This window comes from Chaetodon auriga, chromosome 18 (assembly GCF_051107435.1).
Source record: "Chaetodon auriga isolate fChaAug3 chromosome 18, fChaAug3.hap1, whole genome shotgun sequence".
Classification (NCBI taxonomy): Eukaryota; Metazoa; Chordata; class Actinopteri; order Chaetodontiformes; family Chaetodontidae; genus Chaetodon; species Chaetodon auriga.
In genome coordinates, this window is record NC_135091.1 from 9,076,909 (window position 1) to 9,094,748 (window position 17,840).

At 45.3% G+C, this 17,840-nt stretch overlaps 1 protein-coding gene across 5 annotated transcripts in view; it reads left to right on the forward strand.

Moving 5' to 3' along the window:
• syne1a (spectrin repeat containing, nuclear envelope 1a) overlaps positions 1–17,840 on the forward strand; it is a 121,869-nt gene that overhangs the window by 87,744 nt on the left and 16,285 nt on the right. For 4 of the 5 annotated variants that reach the window (XM_076755671.1, XM_076755669.1, XM_076755674.1 and 1 more), the window contains 35 exons: positions 525–665; positions 1,840–1,953; positions 2,391–2,552; positions 3,035–3,229; positions 3,332–3,505; positions 5,906–6,097; positions 6,814–6,945; positions 7,129–7,229; positions 7,404–7,554; positions 7,750–7,878; positions 7,995–8,168; positions 8,286–8,501; positions 8,618–8,719; positions 8,830–8,949; positions 9,047–9,247; positions 9,358–9,531; positions 9,629–9,760; positions 9,871–10,067; positions 10,263–10,395; positions 10,517–10,699; positions 10,851–11,000; positions 11,115–11,291; positions 11,387–11,542; positions 11,644–11,799; positions 11,893–12,063; positions 12,247–12,380; positions 12,499–12,703; positions 13,647–13,829; positions 13,961–14,107; positions 14,238–14,392; positions 14,730–14,877; positions 14,956–15,050; positions 15,155–15,389; positions 15,870–16,064; positions 17,416–17,541. In XM_076755671.1, coding sequence (XP_076611786.1) covers positions 525–665; positions 1,840–1,953; positions 2,391–2,552; positions 3,035–3,229; positions 3,332–3,505; positions 5,906–6,097; positions 6,814–6,945; positions 7,129–7,229; positions 7,404–7,554; positions 7,750–7,878; positions 7,995–8,168; positions 8,286–8,501; positions 8,618–8,719; positions 8,830–8,949; positions 9,047–9,247; positions 9,358–9,531; positions 9,629–9,760; positions 9,871–10,067; positions 10,263–10,395; positions 10,517–10,699; positions 10,851–11,000; positions 11,115–11,291; positions 11,387–11,542; positions 11,644–11,799; positions 11,893–12,063; positions 12,247–12,380; positions 12,499–12,703; positions 13,647–13,829; positions 13,961–14,107; positions 14,238–14,392; positions 14,730–14,877; positions 14,956–15,050; positions 15,155–15,389; positions 15,870–16,064; positions 17,416–17,541 — 5,556 coding nt within the window. The remainder of the gene's footprint in view (positions 1–524; positions 666–1,839; positions 1,954–2,390; positions 2,553–3,034; positions 3,230–3,331; positions 3,506–5,905; positions 6,098–6,813; positions 6,946–7,128; positions 7,230–7,403; positions 7,555–7,749; positions 7,879–7,994; positions 8,169–8,285; positions 8,502–8,617; positions 8,720–8,829; positions 8,950–9,046; positions 9,248–9,357; positions 9,532–9,628; positions 9,761–9,870; positions 10,068–10,262; positions 10,396–10,516; positions 10,700–10,850; positions 11,001–11,114; positions 11,292–11,386; positions 11,543–11,643; positions 11,800–11,892; positions 12,064–12,246; positions 12,381–12,498; positions 12,704–13,646; positions 13,830–13,960; positions 14,108–14,237; positions 14,393–14,729; positions 14,878–14,955; positions 15,051–15,154; positions 15,390–15,869; positions 16,065–17,415; positions 17,542–17,840) is intronic. The other variant, XM_076755673.1, reaches the window with a different exon arrangement.

Consider the following 17,840-nt stretch of genomic DNA (forward strand, 5'->3'; position numbering starts at 1 on the left):
TGTATGAGTATGTGTGCGGTGTGAGTAGTGTCTGTGTGTGTTTTTGTGTGTGCCTACTGCATGTGTGATTTTCAACTTCCTGGTAATGGTCATTCCTTTCCCCTGATGTATCCTGTAAAAAAAAAAAAATCCAAGTGGCTCATTCATTGCCAGTGGAATCCAGTGTTTGTCCATTTGCTAGCATAGAGCATTGCTACACTTTAACTGCGTCTCTTTAATGTTGAGCTATCACAAAAGCTTTGCAGTGTTTCATATCAAAAGCAGTAATGTGGTCTAACTGGTCTCCTCTCAGTGTTACTTGATTCCTCCCTGGCTAATTAATCAGCAATGTTCTCACTGCAATCTGCCTAACCTGCACTCCCCCATTAATTTTTATGCTCTCTCTTCTTCTCTCTCTCCTTTTTTCTCTTTCTCTGTCCCCTCACTCCTTTGATCTGGGCGTTCTCTGCTTGGTCCTCCTCCCTTTTCCTCCACCTGCTTCTTTTGATGTGTGTGTTTGATGTGCGGTGCGTACGCGTGGTCAGATGACAGCCGGCCGCTGCCACACACTCCTCTCCCCTGTGACAGAAGAGTCAGGGGAGGAGGGCACCAACAGCGAGGTCTCCTCTCCCCCTGCCTGCCGCTCCCCTTCCCCTGGGGCTAACGCTGACGCTCCTCTTAACCAGGTACTGCAAACCCCGCCCTGGTTACCCCCAGAGCCTTCGGCATTACCTGACCTGCCCACCTGCCACACTACCACTGTCCATTTTACATTTAACACCTGTGCAGCAAAAACGTCCATCTCAATGAGTCACCGACCAGATATTTGGTCTTATCATCTTCTATTTAAAATGACTGAAAACAATTTGCCACTGGGATGAGATTATGTTACTGTTTTGTTGAGCATGTCTCAAAGATGCGTTTGTACCCAATGACACTGCTGAATACGAGCATTAGTTTAGTGTTTGTTATGCATTTAATCTCAAGATACTGAAGGTCATTGCAGCAAGTGGGTTTGCATTGAAATTATGATACTGTGTTGTTTTTCATTGGTTTCAGTTACTATATGATTTGAAGACTGAATATTGAATCTGTGACTAAATGACTTGTTAAGATGGACATGCTAAATCTGCACCCCATCCCATCCCATCCCATCCCCACCACCCAACGATGACCACAGAGTTCCTGCACTGCCCCTGCTTTCCCTGTTTATCAGCATTATGTTTTGCAGATTTACTTTGCTGAAGAAAATTTGTTTGCCTCCTGCTTTTTCGCTGAGATAAGAATGAGAAGGAGTCGTTTTCCAAAGCTAGCTAAGTTAGCATAAAGTGGTGCAGCAGTGAAACAGCAGCGCGCTGTTGTTCTTGGAGGAACGACAAAGGTCAAAGCTGTTATTTTTAGCCATTATTGTGAAATGTATACAGTATTTATGTCTTGTGATGTGCCAGCGAGCCTATGTGTTGAAAGAAGACTAAAATCAATAAAGCCAAAGGGAGCTGGAAAGCGATGGAAGGAAAGTCTGTTCGGAGAAAGTTTAAACTGATCTCATGGGACCTCAGCCATGTTGCTGAAGTGAAAACAATCCACAACAAAGAAACAGATCCAGCTCACAGGTTATAGACAGTGCATGGTCCATATTCTTTCTGTGGAAGTATGCGAGCTTGTGGGTGGCCTGATTGACCGTAACCAACAGCTACCATAACCATTAACCCGTGGCATACTGGGTTTAGTTGCCATTTCAGTTTAAATTCCAAGGGAAATGTGTGCATAATGGACACATTTCCCCCAAGTGTGGCAATTCATCTGCATTTTTGACAGCCCATTTGAGAACGTAAGATAACAAGGTCACATGTGCCTCAGGGTCGAGGCGCGCTGAGCCGAGCGCCCCTCCAGGAGCTGTACGACCCGTCTATGGAGACCAGTGCTGCTAACCTGGATGACCTGCAGAGATCCTGGGAAACACTCAAGAATGTGGTACGTCACGTCATCTGCTGCAATGATCCAAATGAACAAATTCACACATAAAAGCACCACAGCTAGAAAAAGTTCCTGCAAGAAATCTATTGTATGATGTAAGAAAACAGCTAGAGAGGTAGATTTTAAATCTGATAAATGCTGTTGTCTTGAAACTAAGCAGAATCCACGGCTGAATAGGGAAATATTTAGGATTTGGGACACTTTCTGACATTTAGGAAAGTTCACAGATCACAAAATCCGGCAGCAGTGTATCTTTAGCAAGACAGTACTGATGCCAAAATTGTGATTAAAATCAACATATACCTCCAACCACCTCTGCTACCACAAATCAGAAGACAAACGATGGTACAGCAGACTTTTTCCCTAACTCTTCCTCTCTGGCTGACATCATTAATTTCTTTCTTTGTCATTCCACCCCTTCTCTCCTACCACAGATAAGCGAGAAGCAGAAGAGTCTGTATGAGGCTCTGGAGCGGCAGCAGCATTACCAGGAGTCCCTCCAGTCCATTTCCACTAAGATGGAGTCCATCGAGGGAGCTCTCAACGAGAGTCTGGAGCCTACCAAGAGCCCCGAGAGCCAGATGGCTGCACACCAGGTGAGAGAGGGGGGACAGAGAGGTCTGGAGATTTTGGGGAAGTTGTATTTGTGATAGAGGAGGGCTGAGCGCAGTGCAGTTAATAACATTAAGAGCAGTAGTGCATGTTAAGTGTAAGCTGAGAGCAGACAGAGGACATCTCTTGGGGAAAAGGCGAAGCTGACAAACGACAAGTCTGCTCTGAGGAAACAGAGAATGATTGAGGGCTTTAATATTGCACTAGTCCATCCAATGGTTGAACAGACTGCATGGCACTGCTGTCTGTTGCTATGCCAGCTTCACGGCAACGGCCGATACAGTTCCTTTTGTAGCACTACTGTCAGGCAATTTGGGCAAACCCTCTTTTACTATTCCCTCTCGCCATCTTCTTGGCAGTCTCCTCTTCCTTTTGTTCCACATTTTCGTCTCTTTCAAATCTCTCTTTTTTTCAGACCACTCTCTCTATTTCACCTCTCACAGTTTTCTGATCTCTGTCCTTCTAGGCTCTGATGGATGAGATCCTGATGCTGCAGGACGAGATCGGTGAGTTACAGACGTGTTTCTCTGAGGAGCTGGCAGACAGCGACAGCGATGGGGAGGCTGGCGACCAGCTGGCTCTCCAGTCTACTCTCACCGTGCTGGGAGAGAGGATGGCCACCATTCGAATGAAGGCTTCTGGGAAGCGGCAGCTGCTGGAGGTGGGTGCACAGTGATGATATTCATTTGCATCTCCCAAATTTGCGCAATTTCATTCCCTTCACACGCTGACTCTAACATCTCTGTCGCATTGTCCCCTGAAGGAGAGACTGAGTGAGCAGCTAGAAGAGCAGCGTCAGGAGCAGGCACTGCAGCGGTACCACAGCGAGGCCGAGGAGCTCGACCACTGGTTGCTCAGCACTCGTGCCACTCTGAGCTCTGCTCTTCAGCCCCTAAATGAAGACATGGACATGGAGGAGCAGCTCATTGACTGTCAGGTGAGATTTACGTTTCTGCTATTAACAAAGGCTTGACTGAGGGCTGAACGATGTTGAGGTTGGTTGATTAAGGATGACAGTGTTGCCCATGATAGATGGTGGTGTATCTTGCTGCTCTCTGTATTAGAGTCTGTCTGCTGCTGCTTTGTTGAGAGGGAGCTATCGAAGGCTAAAGTGAAGTATCTGCTTCACTGTTTCCATGAAAAACATCTTCTATTCTTCAATTCATTACTTTGGTATTTTATTGCTGTTACTATTTTAGTCACACAGAAACTGTTCAGTTCATCTGCAAAAACTGAAAAGGGCCACTTCAAAAGAGAGCAGAATAGGAGGCCTCCATTGTCCAATAAATAGACACTTTTTTAGGATTAGGACATTGAGATTAGGATTAGGGTCTTACCCAGTATCTCTATCTGATTACCTTCCTTACTGGTCCTCAGACATTCTTCCACCAGCCTCAGTGTTGTTGTCCCACTCATCCCCTCATCCTGCTTCTGTGGTAACACCACCTTTATCTGAAGGGTAGTTAGCACCCATGGCTAAATGGTAGCAATGGTCACTGCTCAATTGTCATGTGTTCTTGTAAGGATTTTATTCAGGATTTGAAGTAGGAATAATTTTCCAACTTCAGTGATTTTAATCATAAATCAATTTCTGAGAAAAGAGATTAAAAAAGTGTGCTTACATAGTGCCCCGAAGGCTCACCTGATGGAGCTTGCACCCCATGTGCTAAGACTGTGTCCTTACTGCAGCAGCTTTGGTTCAATTCCAATCCGGAGCCCATTGCTTCATTTCATCCCTGATCTCTCCCCCCTTCCTGTCTCTCTTCAGCTGCTCTATGAACTAAGGGCAAAAACCCCACAAACAAGTTTGTAATTCATTTTTCGTGACAATGTTTTACTTGTGCAGTGTAACCAGTTCTACTGCTTTTCATTGCAGCGCCTAACTTGAACTCTTCTCGGCAGTAATAATGTTATTTCTGTGGCTCAGGCAAAGGAAACCACTGTTTAAAGCGTGTGTGTTTGTAGCAGCTGAGAAACAGTATAAGCTGATTACAGCTCGCATATGGCTCGTGCGGAGCTCAGGTCTAAAGAACCTGCCCATGTGGATCCTCATCTCCCAGGGGGTCAAAACCGACTGCAAGTGTATCTTATGACAATACAGATCCAATGGTTTGGGTGAGATGTGAGAAAGGATGTGACGTTAGAGAGATGAAGTGAGGAATGCTCCAAATGTAGTATCAGATGAACTTGGTTTCTGCACTTATTTTTTAGTTATTTTTGCACCTCAGTTTTGTGCACCTGCTTTAACTTTGTGAGCTGTAACCATTCACTACACAACCACAGTGTGGTTATTTAAACGCAGTCAGCACACTGTAAGCAGCGTAAACAGAGGCTCTCCACCTTCCCGTGGAATGACACAGTGACAGAATTGGATAGAAGGAAGTGTTGTGTGGTGGCGCTCTGTATTGTAAAAACATCTCTATGGAGAATTACCTTCCCATTTCAGCCGAGGGCCCTTGCATTCTCATGTGAAAGAAGGGGACACAACCTTAATCCCCCTCTTTTCCACCTCCATACGACTGCACCACTTTTTGCACACAGTCTGGACACAGAAGGGGAGGGTCTCTTTTTCTCTTGTTTCTCTTGTTGAGAGCTGTGAGAGGACAGTGAGTGGGATACGTTGAAAAGTATTTGAAGGGAAACAGAGTAAGCTTGAAAAAGAGTGTGAGAATTGATGGAATAGTAAGTGGATCTTAACAAGAGTGAGACAAGCAGAGACAGCAAACAATGAGCCTGATACTGAGAGACGCTGAATGTATACAGTGCATGCTACAAAGAGCCAAAAGCTCCATTCATTATGTGTAGTGGAGCTTTACCTGTCAGTCCATTAAACCAGTGGTTATTATAGTTTTATATTTTTCATTAGTGTTTATTTTTATATATTTCTGCACATGAAGTTATGTTGTATTTTTTTAGGGCTTCCTTCAATCTCTTAAAAACTGTTTAAAGTTTTTCTGGTGAATTACAGTTAATATAATTTGACCTTTTTGAGCATCTAAGATACAGTAAAGAGGCCGTACAACTAAAAAGCCACTGATTTAAACATCCCAGAAAAGCCCTTTAATGTTAAGAAACATACTCATGCACCACACGTGGTGTGATTACACGTCTTGATGCAGAGATAATTCACACTGTCAGGCTCTCTAAACACAGAGAAGAACACCAGTGAAATGAATAATTGGCACGTACGCTTGGCCTGTGAATCTGTGGTATACTTTATAATAACTGCTGATTATTGATGATGGAGGCATATTCCAAGTAACTACACACTAGTGACTCTTTTAGCATGTGTTATCATGTATTCATGTATTATCAACTGTAACTCTTGCCTTTCCAGAATATGCTGTTTGAGATCGAGCAGAAGGTGTCGTATCTGTCGGAGCTGTCCGTCCACAGCGAGAGCTTGTTGTTGGAGGGTCGGGCTGAAACCAAGGAAGAGGCGGAGCAGCTCACCTTCAAACTGCGCTCCCTCAAAGACAGCCTAATGGAGCTGCAGCAGATGCTGCAGGACAAACAAGTGGACATACAGGTCAGATAAGAGATCATACGTGTTTCGTTTCCACACCATCTGTGTTCATGTCCCCTCAGGTTTCATGCCTTCAGTTCCCTTCCCTTATGTATTCCCACATATTTTTCCATTTCCCAGCTTTTCCCAGCTCTTTGTCATTTTTGTTGTGCTGTGCTGCATTATGTGGCAGTGTGTAACAGTATCAATGGTAGTATTGTGCAAATACTAAAGGTCGTGACATGCTCCTTCATAACAGTCCACTGTTTTCCACAATGGGACAACAAGAGCCTGTGTGTCTCACAATGGGCCTCAAACAACAGACAAAAGGATGCTACCTCATCACATGCTAACACTAAATGTACTGCATCAGGTGTGTTTTTGATGATGCAACAGTTTGACCTTTTTGCTTTGTGGTTTTGTCCCATTTAGGAAAAGTTTATTCTTACAGCTCTGAGTTTCCACTGAAAGTGATTTTCCGTTAATGGAAATTCCTTGTTGCTGGTCTACCGCAATGTGCTTGTGTTGTAAATAATGACATTCATTCATTCAGAAAATCACCCTACAACACACACACACACACACACACACATAAAAATATATGATAGGACTTTGGACTCCAATTAAATGTAACGGACATCATTAGATAGATGTCACTTATCTGCTGTATGTACATCAAACTCAGTGGGAGTAAGTGAGATACTGTATTAAGAGTTGAAGTCCCTCTGTCTTTGTCCCAGGGTTCATTGCAGGAGCAGGAGGACAGTGAACCAGACTCATCTCTGTCCCAGAGTCCTAATGTCCAGGATTGGCTTTCCCAGGCCAGATCCACCCGCACACAGCAGCACCACGATAACCTTCTTCGGCAGAGGGTAAGTCTCCACATTTAACAGGCTTTCTCACCGCGCTGAGCCTATTTTGAAGACTCTCATTTGAGCCTGGAGTGCCAAATGGCTCATTGAATCTATTTCAGACAGGAAGTGGGTACTTGTTTGAGATAAATCTAGTATGGCTCCTACATTTTATGGCCTAAATGCTGTGTGGTGACTTCCTAGGAGCTGCAGGAGCAAGTAGCAGAACAGAGGAGGCTGCTCCAGTCTGTAGCCAGTGTTGGAGAAGAGTTACTCAGCCAACAGACCACACCCAATGGGGACAGGTACTGTTTCTCCCCTCTGTATTCTTGCCACACTTACTTTGTTTCGAGTTCTGCAGAATGGACAAACATTTTTCTGTCACAAACATTTAATCACATCAGAACTTACTGGTAAAACAACACTCCAGCCACCAGATATTAGTCTCTTATAACAACACACACCTCTCCGTCCCACAGTGAGGTGTCCATCCCGGGAGGAGTGTTGCTGGAGACTGAGACTCTCTCGCCTTTGGACCAGTTGAGACAACGCTGGGAAAACCTGAATAAAGATCAGAGCACAAAGCTGCAGTTCTCCCTCAACTCCCTGGAACAGGACCAGCTCAGCCCGGTACACATGCCATACATTCACATTTTTCTGTTTTTCAATAAATGTTTTGTGTTTAATTTTGACGTTTTGAGTTGCCTTAAACCTTTTACTTAAGGATCATGTGCATTCTGTTGGTACTTTTCCTTCTTCTCATGTAATTGTACACCTGTAAATTAGATAAGCTTCTTATGTCTCATTTTTCACTCTCGTATGAAGGTCCTCCACCGGTCCCGTCTGTCCAGTCCCAGTATGGTGTTTAGAGACGAGTCTGCCAGCCAGGACTCTGGCTCTCCCAGAGCTTTGTTTGAGGCCTGCAGCCAGACCCTGGAAAGAATGGCCCAGGAGGTGCAGCACAGATTTTCTACCTCATTACTTTTCCTAGGAATTTCTGTGTCTTAAATAAACATTCTTGCTGACTGCTTTCAGTGTACGGATTAAATATTCTTCGTGTGCCCTCTCAGGCTGCAAGTGGTGACATCAAACTGGTAGGGTCTTTAGGAGGTGCAACAATCCAGCAGGACCTGTATGCTGCAGTGTCAGCAGCCTCCTCCTGGTTGGATACTGCTGAGAACCAGCTGCTCTCTGGTCCTGTGCTGCTGTCTGAAGATACAGAGACGCAACTTGCAAATCTAGAGGTACTGAAGACACTTTTGTTACAGACACAATAGTTTGATACAAACAAACAACACAATTAAAATGTCCTGGATGGAATATACTCGGAATATGTGACTGACCTCAGCTCTTCTGTCCAGGTTCTGAATAAACAGCTGAAGGGGATGAGCAGGGAGGTGAACCAGTGCAGAGACCTTCTGGGTGGAGGAGCAGGCCGGCTGTGTGGAGGAGAGGAGCAAGCCTTGATGGAGGACACACTGGAAGGCCTGCAGGAGAGGATGGGGCTGCTAGACTCCACCCTGGATCAACACTGCGACAGCATGAGGGACAGACTGCAGGAACACGCGACCTTCCAGGTACGATGGCAAGACTGTCGAACCATCAGCCTGATTTTGATTGAACTTTGAGTATAAAGTATCTTTTTAGTGATTAGAAAGATAGTCTGACGTTTTGTTTCTGTTGTTCTTTCAAGAACGAACTCAGGATGCTGTTCACAGCTCTGAGTGAAAGTAAACACCAGTTGCTTCAGAAAATGGCTGGAACTGTGGACAGACCTGCATCTAAACAGATCGAGGTATGATAACAACCACGTGCACATACACAAAAGATAAAATCCCACAGCTGCAGTGAACTGGCAGTAGCTTCTCAGAAGACATTTTCATTGAATATGTTGCATGTTTGTAGACGCTATCAGAGGTGGAGGACAGTCTGAGAGAATTTGAACAGAAAGTGACGGAGCTGAAGGCGAGAGCGGAGGGACTCCAATCTGACCAAATCTCCAACCAGGAACTTCTCAAACTACAGGTAATATCACTTCTTTTTATCTTCCACTGTGCCCCTGGGTTCATAACCTCCCAGCACTGTAATACTTAATGGCTGACATATTGATGGTTTTGTGTAGGATGCGTATGAGGAGCTGGTGCTCATGGTGGGCTCCAGACGCAGCAGCCTGAACCATGGCTTGTCTCTCAAGGCTCAGTATGAAGCTGCACTTCATGACCTCACAGACCTGGTGGACACTGCCCAGGACAAGATGGCTGCTGATCAGAAGATGACGGTGGCTTCTGTCATAGAGGTCCAAATGTTACTGGACAAACACAAAGTAAGGGAGGTGGTTAAGGGGGGTAGGATTTCACTGAAATGCACCGTGATTGTTGTTCATTTAGAAACCAATTTCTTTCTTCTCTAACATTGTCTTCTGTGTTGATACAGGAGTTTTTCCAGGGTCTGGAGTGCCATATGATCCTCACCCAGACATTCTACAGTAAAGTGTCTGGTCTGGTGGCGCAGAGGGAATGCCAGGCCCTGGAAGAGACCATGGCTTTAGCACACAGTGTGCTCAAACAGGCCCACAGAAGGGGGGTGGAGCTGGAGGGGATACTAGAGGTGGGAATTAATGATTAATAGAAACAGTTCAGTTAAATGAAATAACACGTAGAATTCAATAACTGAGCCTTTCTCTTCTTTGTCCTTTCTTTGACAGTCATGGAGCAGGCTTGTGGAAGACTACCAGGCTCTGTGTAGACAGCTAGAGGCTGTGGAGTGTAGCATTCCCACTGTCGGCCTGGTTGAAGAGACAGAAGAAAGGCTTGTTGAAAGGATCAGTCTGTACCAGGCATGGGACTTTATACAGACTGGGCACACAAAGCTGTTGTCTAGCAGAATGTTAGAATATTGAATTTTTAATTAATCAATTATCCGTCTGTCCTCTCTTCTGTCCTCCAGCGTCTGAAAGCCAGCCTGACGGAGCATCAGCCCCAGCTGTACCAGGTCCTGGAGGAGGGCAAGAGGCTCCTTCTGTCTGTTGGCTGTTCAGACTTGGAGAACCAGCTGACCCAGCTGGGAGAGCACTGGCTCTCCTCCACCACCAAGGTCAACAAGGAGCTGCACCGCCTCGATTCCACACTAAAACACTGGAGCAGGTTAGTGTCTGAGTTAGTTTTTTTTTTAACCTGTGTGTCAGGAATCAAATATCAAATCAATTATGCAGCAATGTGAGTCAGCCAAAGTGTTTTAGTCCACAGTCATTTTTGGCTGAATAGGCTGAATACAGTGAAAATCATCCCCATGGTCTTTCAGAAGATGAGATCATATTTTGTCCTGTGTTTACATTTCAGGTACCAGAGTGAGTCAGCAGAGTTGAGCCACTGGTTGCAGTCGGCCCTGGACCGGTTGGAGTTCTGGACAACCCAGTCAGTGACAGTGCCTCAGGAGCTGGAGACCGTCAGAGACCACCTCTATGCCTTCCTGGTTAGTTTAGTTGTCACATGAGCAGCAAAAATGTGCCACACATCTAATAATAACACCTGTATTATAAATTAATGTATGGTTAGATTCTGATTTCACTGGCTGTCATTTTCCTTTCTAATAGGAATTTTCCAAAGAGGTGGATGCTAAGTCGTCTTTACGTTCATCTGTGCTAAGCACAGGCAACCAGCTTCTGCGATTGAAAAGAGTAGACACAGCTGGTCTCAGGACAGCGCTGGGCCAGATCGACACTCAGTGGGCTGAGCTGTTGACTCGTATTCCTGTTGTACAAGAGAAGCTACACCAGGTCTGAGAACAGCAGCTGTTACATTAAAATGCATTTCAATTGTCATCCAAGTTATAGTTTTTAGTAATTTCTTCTGGGGCTAATTGACATCGCCATAGCTGATGACACTGTATTTTTGTAACATTGTAACCCCTCTGCTCTCGTCCCTTAGCTGCAGATGGAGAAGCTGGCATCGCGGCACGCCATCACAGAGCTGATGAGCTGGATCTCTCTCATGGAGAACATCATAGAGGAAGACCAGGACAAAATCATGGGAGCTGTAGGCTCAGAGGTGGTCCAGAACTTCTTGCAGAAGTATAAGGTACAAAACCGAGCCAAAAAGAGTTCAGTAGTTGTCCTATTCTGGACAGAAGAAGCTGTCATCTCTTATTCCTTCTTCATCATAGTCTCATCATGTCTCATTTGTATTTCAAAGGGTTTCCGCATAGATCTGACCTGTAAGCAGTTGACTGTGGACTTTGTAAACCAGTCAGTGCTGCAGATCAGCAGTCAGGATGTCGAAGGAAAGCGCAGTGACAAAACAGACTTTGCTGAGAAGCTGGGAGCGATGAACAGACGATGGCAGATATTACAGGGGCTCATCGGTGAAAAGGTAATGTTTCAGTCACAGCGTAGACAAGGATTAGACCTGAAATGTTTTCTGTTTTTTGAGTTCAGACGTTGTTCTGAGTTGTGTTTGTGTTTTAGATTCAACTACTGGAAGGACTTTTGGAAGGTTGGTCGGAGCATGAAAATGGAGTTCAGGCCTTGAAAACGTGGCTCACACTACAAGAGGAGAAGCTGAAGAAGAGACACAGGATAGAAGATGTAGCATCGGTGCAGAATGCACTGAAAGACTGTCAGGTACACATACAGACAGCACTGCTCTGAACACCGTGCATTTTTTGAGTTTTTTTAACGTCTGTATTCCTGAAAGTTAAAAACAATGATTTTTGTCATTGCAGGAGTTGGAGGAGTTAGTGAAGGAAAAAGAAAAAGATCTAGAGAAAGCAGAGGAGCGAGGAAATGCTCTTATCCAGGATAAGAAAGGAGCAGCCTGCTCTGTTGTGAAGGAGACCCTCAAAGGACTCAACCAGTCCTGGGCTCATTTGGACCACATGGTGAGTTTCTTGGACACCCTCATGGTCATTGCTTAAATTTTCCCACTGTGTTTGAAGACAATTAGACGTTTCATCTCCCACCCTTCCCACCAGATAAGTCAGATGAAGGTGAGCCTCCGGTCAGTGCTGGAGCAGTGGACGCTGTACCGGCGAGCTTCAGAGGAGATTAATGGTTACCTGATGGAGGGGAGGTACTCTGTGTCCAGGTTGCGCCTCCTTAATGGGTCTCTAGAGGCAGTGCAGCAGCAGGTGGAGAGTCTGGAGGTGAGGCTCTAAAAAAAACTTAAAACAGTTGATGTACATTAAGTCATTCAAAATATTTTAAGGTCATTGTGGACAGGAGCATCTAGACAGTGTTCAAAAACCAGCTGTCAGTAAATATAAACAGCATGTAGTGAGCAAATTCTAGATGAAATGAACTTTTCCTTTGGGGTCTGTCTTTTGAAGAATCTGCAAGAGGAGATGGATAAACAGGAGAGCAGCTTGAGGAAGTTTGGCTCTGTAACACACCAGCTACTGACAGAGTGCCACCCGTCTGTGGCAGAAACACTCAACCGAGCCCTCCGGGACGTCAACCTCAGGTGGGGATGACAAAAACACGTCTCTGAGTGACTTCAAACTGCAGCTGTAACGTCACTATCAGCTTGCCTCTGAGCTGAGATCAGTATGTAACAATATGTTTCTCCTCCTCTGTTGTAGGTGGAACTGTCTACTAGAGCAGATCTCAGAGCAGCTCAGGAGCAGCAAAGCCCTGCTGGGGCTGTGGCAACGCTACAAGCTGTTGTATGGTCAGTGTCTGACGATGGTTCAGAAACAGGAGGAACGTGCTGATCGCCTGCTGAAGAGCGCCACCGACAGGGAGATCACAGAGGAGGAGAGCAGCACCTGGATAAAGGACTGCAGTGTGGGTAGAAATGGGACAATGTGACTCAGGAGTCCAGTATAAGATTATGAGAACAATTTTTCAGTCAGCAGTTAGTTAATAGGTTATATTTGATGGTTTAAACATTTTCTTTTGTAGCTGCTATCCTCCAGGACCCAGGCCTAGTGTTACATTATTACTACATCCACATTTTGTGTGGCTCAGGATATACTTTGTCCTGCTTACCCTTTGGTCTTGTGAATAAGCTCTGAAACCGCTTGTCAGTTCGCTGTGAGAATTCACAAAGCCTCTATCCCCTCTGCAGAATACCAAATTGCACCCTGCCCTTTTGTCTGCTTGAAAGTAAATTCACAGCACAATCTAACAAAAGCCTTTTGAAAAGGAGACTGCAAAGGGAAAGACAGGCCCCTGATTTACACTACAGGGGTCCCCCGGTGTCACGCTGGGCTTGTAGGGCCATGCTGGGCGATGTCTAGAGACACATTAATACTACGGTCTTAATACTGTATGCAGACAGTTATTTTGACAGAGGATCATTGATAAGCAGTTGCTAAACACTAAGTGTTTGAGAGCTGTAATTGTTGTTGGTACATGAGCAGTCCTTTCTGGAAAGCTTTTTACAAAAAACGTAACACAAAATCGTTTTTACTCATCCTAGATGTGTTTATGAAAATAGGTCACATGGTTCTTTTTGGGTAGGAAAAATTGTGCCACTCTTGGCAAATGGAGCCCTTTTACCCCACTGGATGAACACCAAAATATAAAGACATTTGACCATTTCTCTTAAACCTTGGATATGTGACAGGTTTCCTTACAAACTCCTCTTTGCCCGCTGTGTCTGATGCATTGAATATGCAGTCCTGTTGTCCCGCTGCTGTTAGTGTATAAACCATGACTTTCTCTGACTAAACATTCAGCTCCTCTGTCCCTAATCTGCCTCCCTCTGATGACTTAACTCATGCAGGCTTGCCTTGGTGACCAGGCCTCAGTGCAGCAGTCCCTCCAGCAGCTGCAGGCTTTAGGGGAACAGCTGAAGAGCCAAGTTGACGCCTCCTCCTCAGCAGCCCTCCAGTCCGACCACTTGTCACTCTCACATCACCTAGCAACACTGGAGCATGCCCTCCACAGGCAGCAGGAAGCACTGCAGGTTAGGATAGTAGGGATTAGTGGGCATGGGCCTCATGACATACATTGTTTCCTGCCCCGTTATATGAAAAGGTGGATATGACTGGGAGGCCATCACTTCTGTATTCTGACTGTCTGTCCGATTGTTTGTAGTCTGGATCTCAGGCCTGCGAGGGTTTCAGAGAACAGTTGGATGTACTAATCCGCGAGGCTGAGGAGGCTGAGGAGGTGCTGAAGGAGTCTGACCCAGTGGGCTCACCGGACCTCACTGTGGTCCAGGCGTGTATGGAAAAACTGAAGGTATGAGAAACGCTGCTGTCTGGTTATTGTTGTGTTATCTGTGTTTCAACATTTGGTGCTTCTTCACAGAGAAGACTGGTCATCTGTGTAAATTCAACCTACTGAATTTATGTAATTCTCTGTTCCCCAGGCTCACCTGCTGAAGCTGAGCAGTCTGTCTCCAGACCTGGAGCGTGTTAACGAGTTGGTGTACAGACTGCCAGTCAGTGACAGAGATGTTAAACGGCTGCAGGGTCTCAACAGAGCCTGGGCCACTCACTCCGCTCACCTCACCGAGAGGTTCAGGTAACTCAAACTCTCCACCTTCGCTTGTCTGTTGTAGCAGTGTAAACTTTGAACATACAGTGAAAGTCAAACACCCACCAAAATAAATATGAGAAACTGTATTTTTGAAATAACATGAATTAATCTGTTTGTCCTTGAAACATAAAAGAATTCATTTAACTTTCATCTTCAGCGTAACAAAAGCAAGTGAACTGTCTTTTGAATGTTTCCTCCACGTCTCTTTTTGTATGAAAATAATATACTTCTTAAAGTTAGTAGTGACAGTTTTTTTTAATGATGAATTGGCTCTAATTTTCCTCTATGTTAAAGTGGTTTTTGTTCCACTGTCCCTCTCCAGTAAACTGCAGGCAGTGTCGCTCCAGCAGCAGAGTTTCCTCCAGAAATGTGAGGCGTGGATGGACTTTCTGTCTCAGACTGAGCAGAAGCTGGCTGCTGAGATCTCAGGCAACTACCAGAGTCTGCTGGAGCAGCAGAGAGACCATGAGGTCAGAGAAGCATTAGAGGACGAATGTCTGTCTTTGCATGTGCATTGTTGTTACTGATATGAATCTGTGTACTTGCAGTTGTTCCAGGCGGAGATGTTTAGCAGGCAACAGATTCTCTACTCCATCATCAGTGATGGACATCATATGTTGGACCAGGGACAAATGGACGACAGGTAAGAACTCAGTCATACAAACAATTTTACCTATCTCAAGAATAATACAGGGGATACAGTTGTGAGAAGCTTACATGCTCTTTTCATTCATGTCATCCTGACAGAGATGACTTCAGTGTGAAGCTGGCCTTGCTAAGCAATCAGTGGCAGGGTGTAGTAAGGCGGGCGCAGCAGCGAAGGGGCATTATTGATAGTCTGGTCCGCCAGTGGCAGAACTACCGCGAGATGGCAGAGAAGCTGCTGCAGTGGCTTCAAGAAGTGACCCGTGATCCAGATGTTCATCAGCAAGGGGAACCAGTCGCCCTGCAGCAGGCCAGAAACCTGTTAGATCAGATACAGGTGGGTTACAACACTATGGAGGAGCTTTCAAAGTCCTTCAATCATCAGCTCATTCAAATTTCTAATCATCTCTGAAATATTTACGCTTTATTGTCTCTGCAAATCACAATTCTGATTAAAATGAATTTCAAGTATGTAGCAGATGGATGAGGCTGGTGGTGGCTTCAGTCTCTGACACTCCCACTTTGCCCTGAGCTAATTATTTTCTCATAAAGCTTGTTTAAAAAGTTTGCATCATTTATGAGGTCACTGGAAGGAGACTGAGCTCATTTAAATGCTGCAGAGCTTCATTTTTTCAAATCTACCCTTTCCAGCCTTTATAAACATATATCCTATTTAAAAAGTACTTTTATTAAACACCAAATTGATCTAAGAAAATCTAAACCTCCCACTAATAAACCCTCACCCCTCCTCCAACCTTAGATTCCCTTAGTTAACCTGTGCTCCCTCTGCCCACTGTCCCTGTCTCCGCTCCTCCAGCTGAGGGAGCGAGTGCTCCAGAGGCAGCAGGGAGGCTACATCCTGACGGTGGAGGCCGGCAGGAGCCTGCTGCTGTCAGCTGACGCCAGGGCTGAGTCCACCCTGCAGACAGAGCTCATGGAGATTCAAGAGAGGTGGAGGCACGCCCACCACCGCCTGGACCAGCAGAGGAGGGAGCTGCACGGCTTGCTCAAGGTCAGACAAAGCTACACCTGGAATAATAGTGAACAAATCTTCTTTTTTTTTACTCCTTTCTTGTTACGCTCTTAGCCCTTTCCTGTCTGAGCTAAAAGTCATGTAAATAACATACAGACTGTAGTGTTTTATCTGATTATTTCCAGTCACTGCTTTATGTGCATGCAGCTTTAGAAAAGTAGATTTCAGACCATTAAACAAACATTGTACCTAAAAAGATTACTGATCAGTGATAATGTGACATCCTGTACTATTGCAGGTGAAAGCCTCATGTGAGCACAGTGCATGTTGAAGCTAAGCTAGGAGCTGTGTCTCTAACATGCTGCAGCATAAAGGTGTTTTGAAGGATGCTAAAGGGCATCCGAGCCCTTAATGAGTCCAGCCGATTGTACACAAGTGGGACAGCAAAACCAGGTTATCACATGAATTATGCAACGCTGCACTTTTAGTCCTGCAAAGAAGTGAAGGACAGAGATGGAGCGCACTCACTTCTGTGCCCAGATTAATTGCTAAGCATCTGCTTACACTCCTTCACACTCAAACATTACACAATGGCACAAAATGCACAGAGATAAAAGCGGTCCAGCCCAGGGCAGCACACACACATGCAAAGTGCAGACACTGTGCAGTGAGCCGTAGTGATTTGAACCCTGCAAGGCAGATTTTACAGGCTGTGATGGTGGCCTGTTGTGAATGGGGCAGAGTGACGCAGTTTAAAAGATTCATCTGCCTTTCTCTTAAACTTATTCTCCTGCAATCTTATTTACTCTCTCAGTGCTCCTTGGTTTAGAGAGCAGATACTGTAGCTATTCTAGTCCTACCCTGGCTGTTCTTTAACCGTGACTCTTGCTTCAGATATGCCACTTTGCTGCAGCACTCCTTACCAAATATTACCCTGTTTTATCCTGAACTGGACCGTTACTCAGACTCCAAAAATAGCTGTAATCTGCGCCCTTTGGAGCAGAACCTCCCTCTTTTGTCATGAAGCTGTGTTAATTCTCTTTTCTGGCTGCTGGATTTTTGCTGAGTCACTCTGTCTTATGGTAGGGAGGGTGAGAGCTCAGTGGGCTGTTGACAGCATGATAATTGATGTGGCTTGACTTCAGCCTTTGGTTGATGTGTGTGTGTGTGTGTGTGTGTGTCTGTGTGTGCGCACGCATGTGTATGTATGCCTGTGAATTTATGATTGTGTATTCTGCAGCGTACCCGTACTGATGCTTCTGCTGCAGCTGCAGGAGGAATTTATAGCAACCTCCCAGAGTACGAGAAGATCTGCAGGCTGTGCAGTGTCTTTGAGTGCACATGTGTGTGCGTTTATGCTCTAATTCTTACTGTTTGTGTTTGTGTGTAGAACTGGGAGCGTTGTGAGAAGGGCATAAATGCATCACTGGAGAAGCTGAGAGCCTTCAAGAGGAAGCTGTCTGTGCCCTTGCCTGACCACCACGAGGAGCTACACTCAGAGCAAATCAGATGCAAGGTGAGGAGAATCTAATACACATTGTAATAATAGTCTCTCTCTCACGCACACACACACACACACACACGCACACACACATTCAAATTGTTTCTTCCTTCCAGGTAAATTTTTTGCTCTTATGCAATGTCCTTCATTCTCTCATTATATACACATGCTTACTCTCACTGTCTCTATTGGTCTGTCTCTCTCTGTCACACACACACACACACGCACGCACGCACAGATGCACACACACACACACACACACACACACACACACACACACACACACAGGCTTGTCCTCACTCTTTAATCTGGCT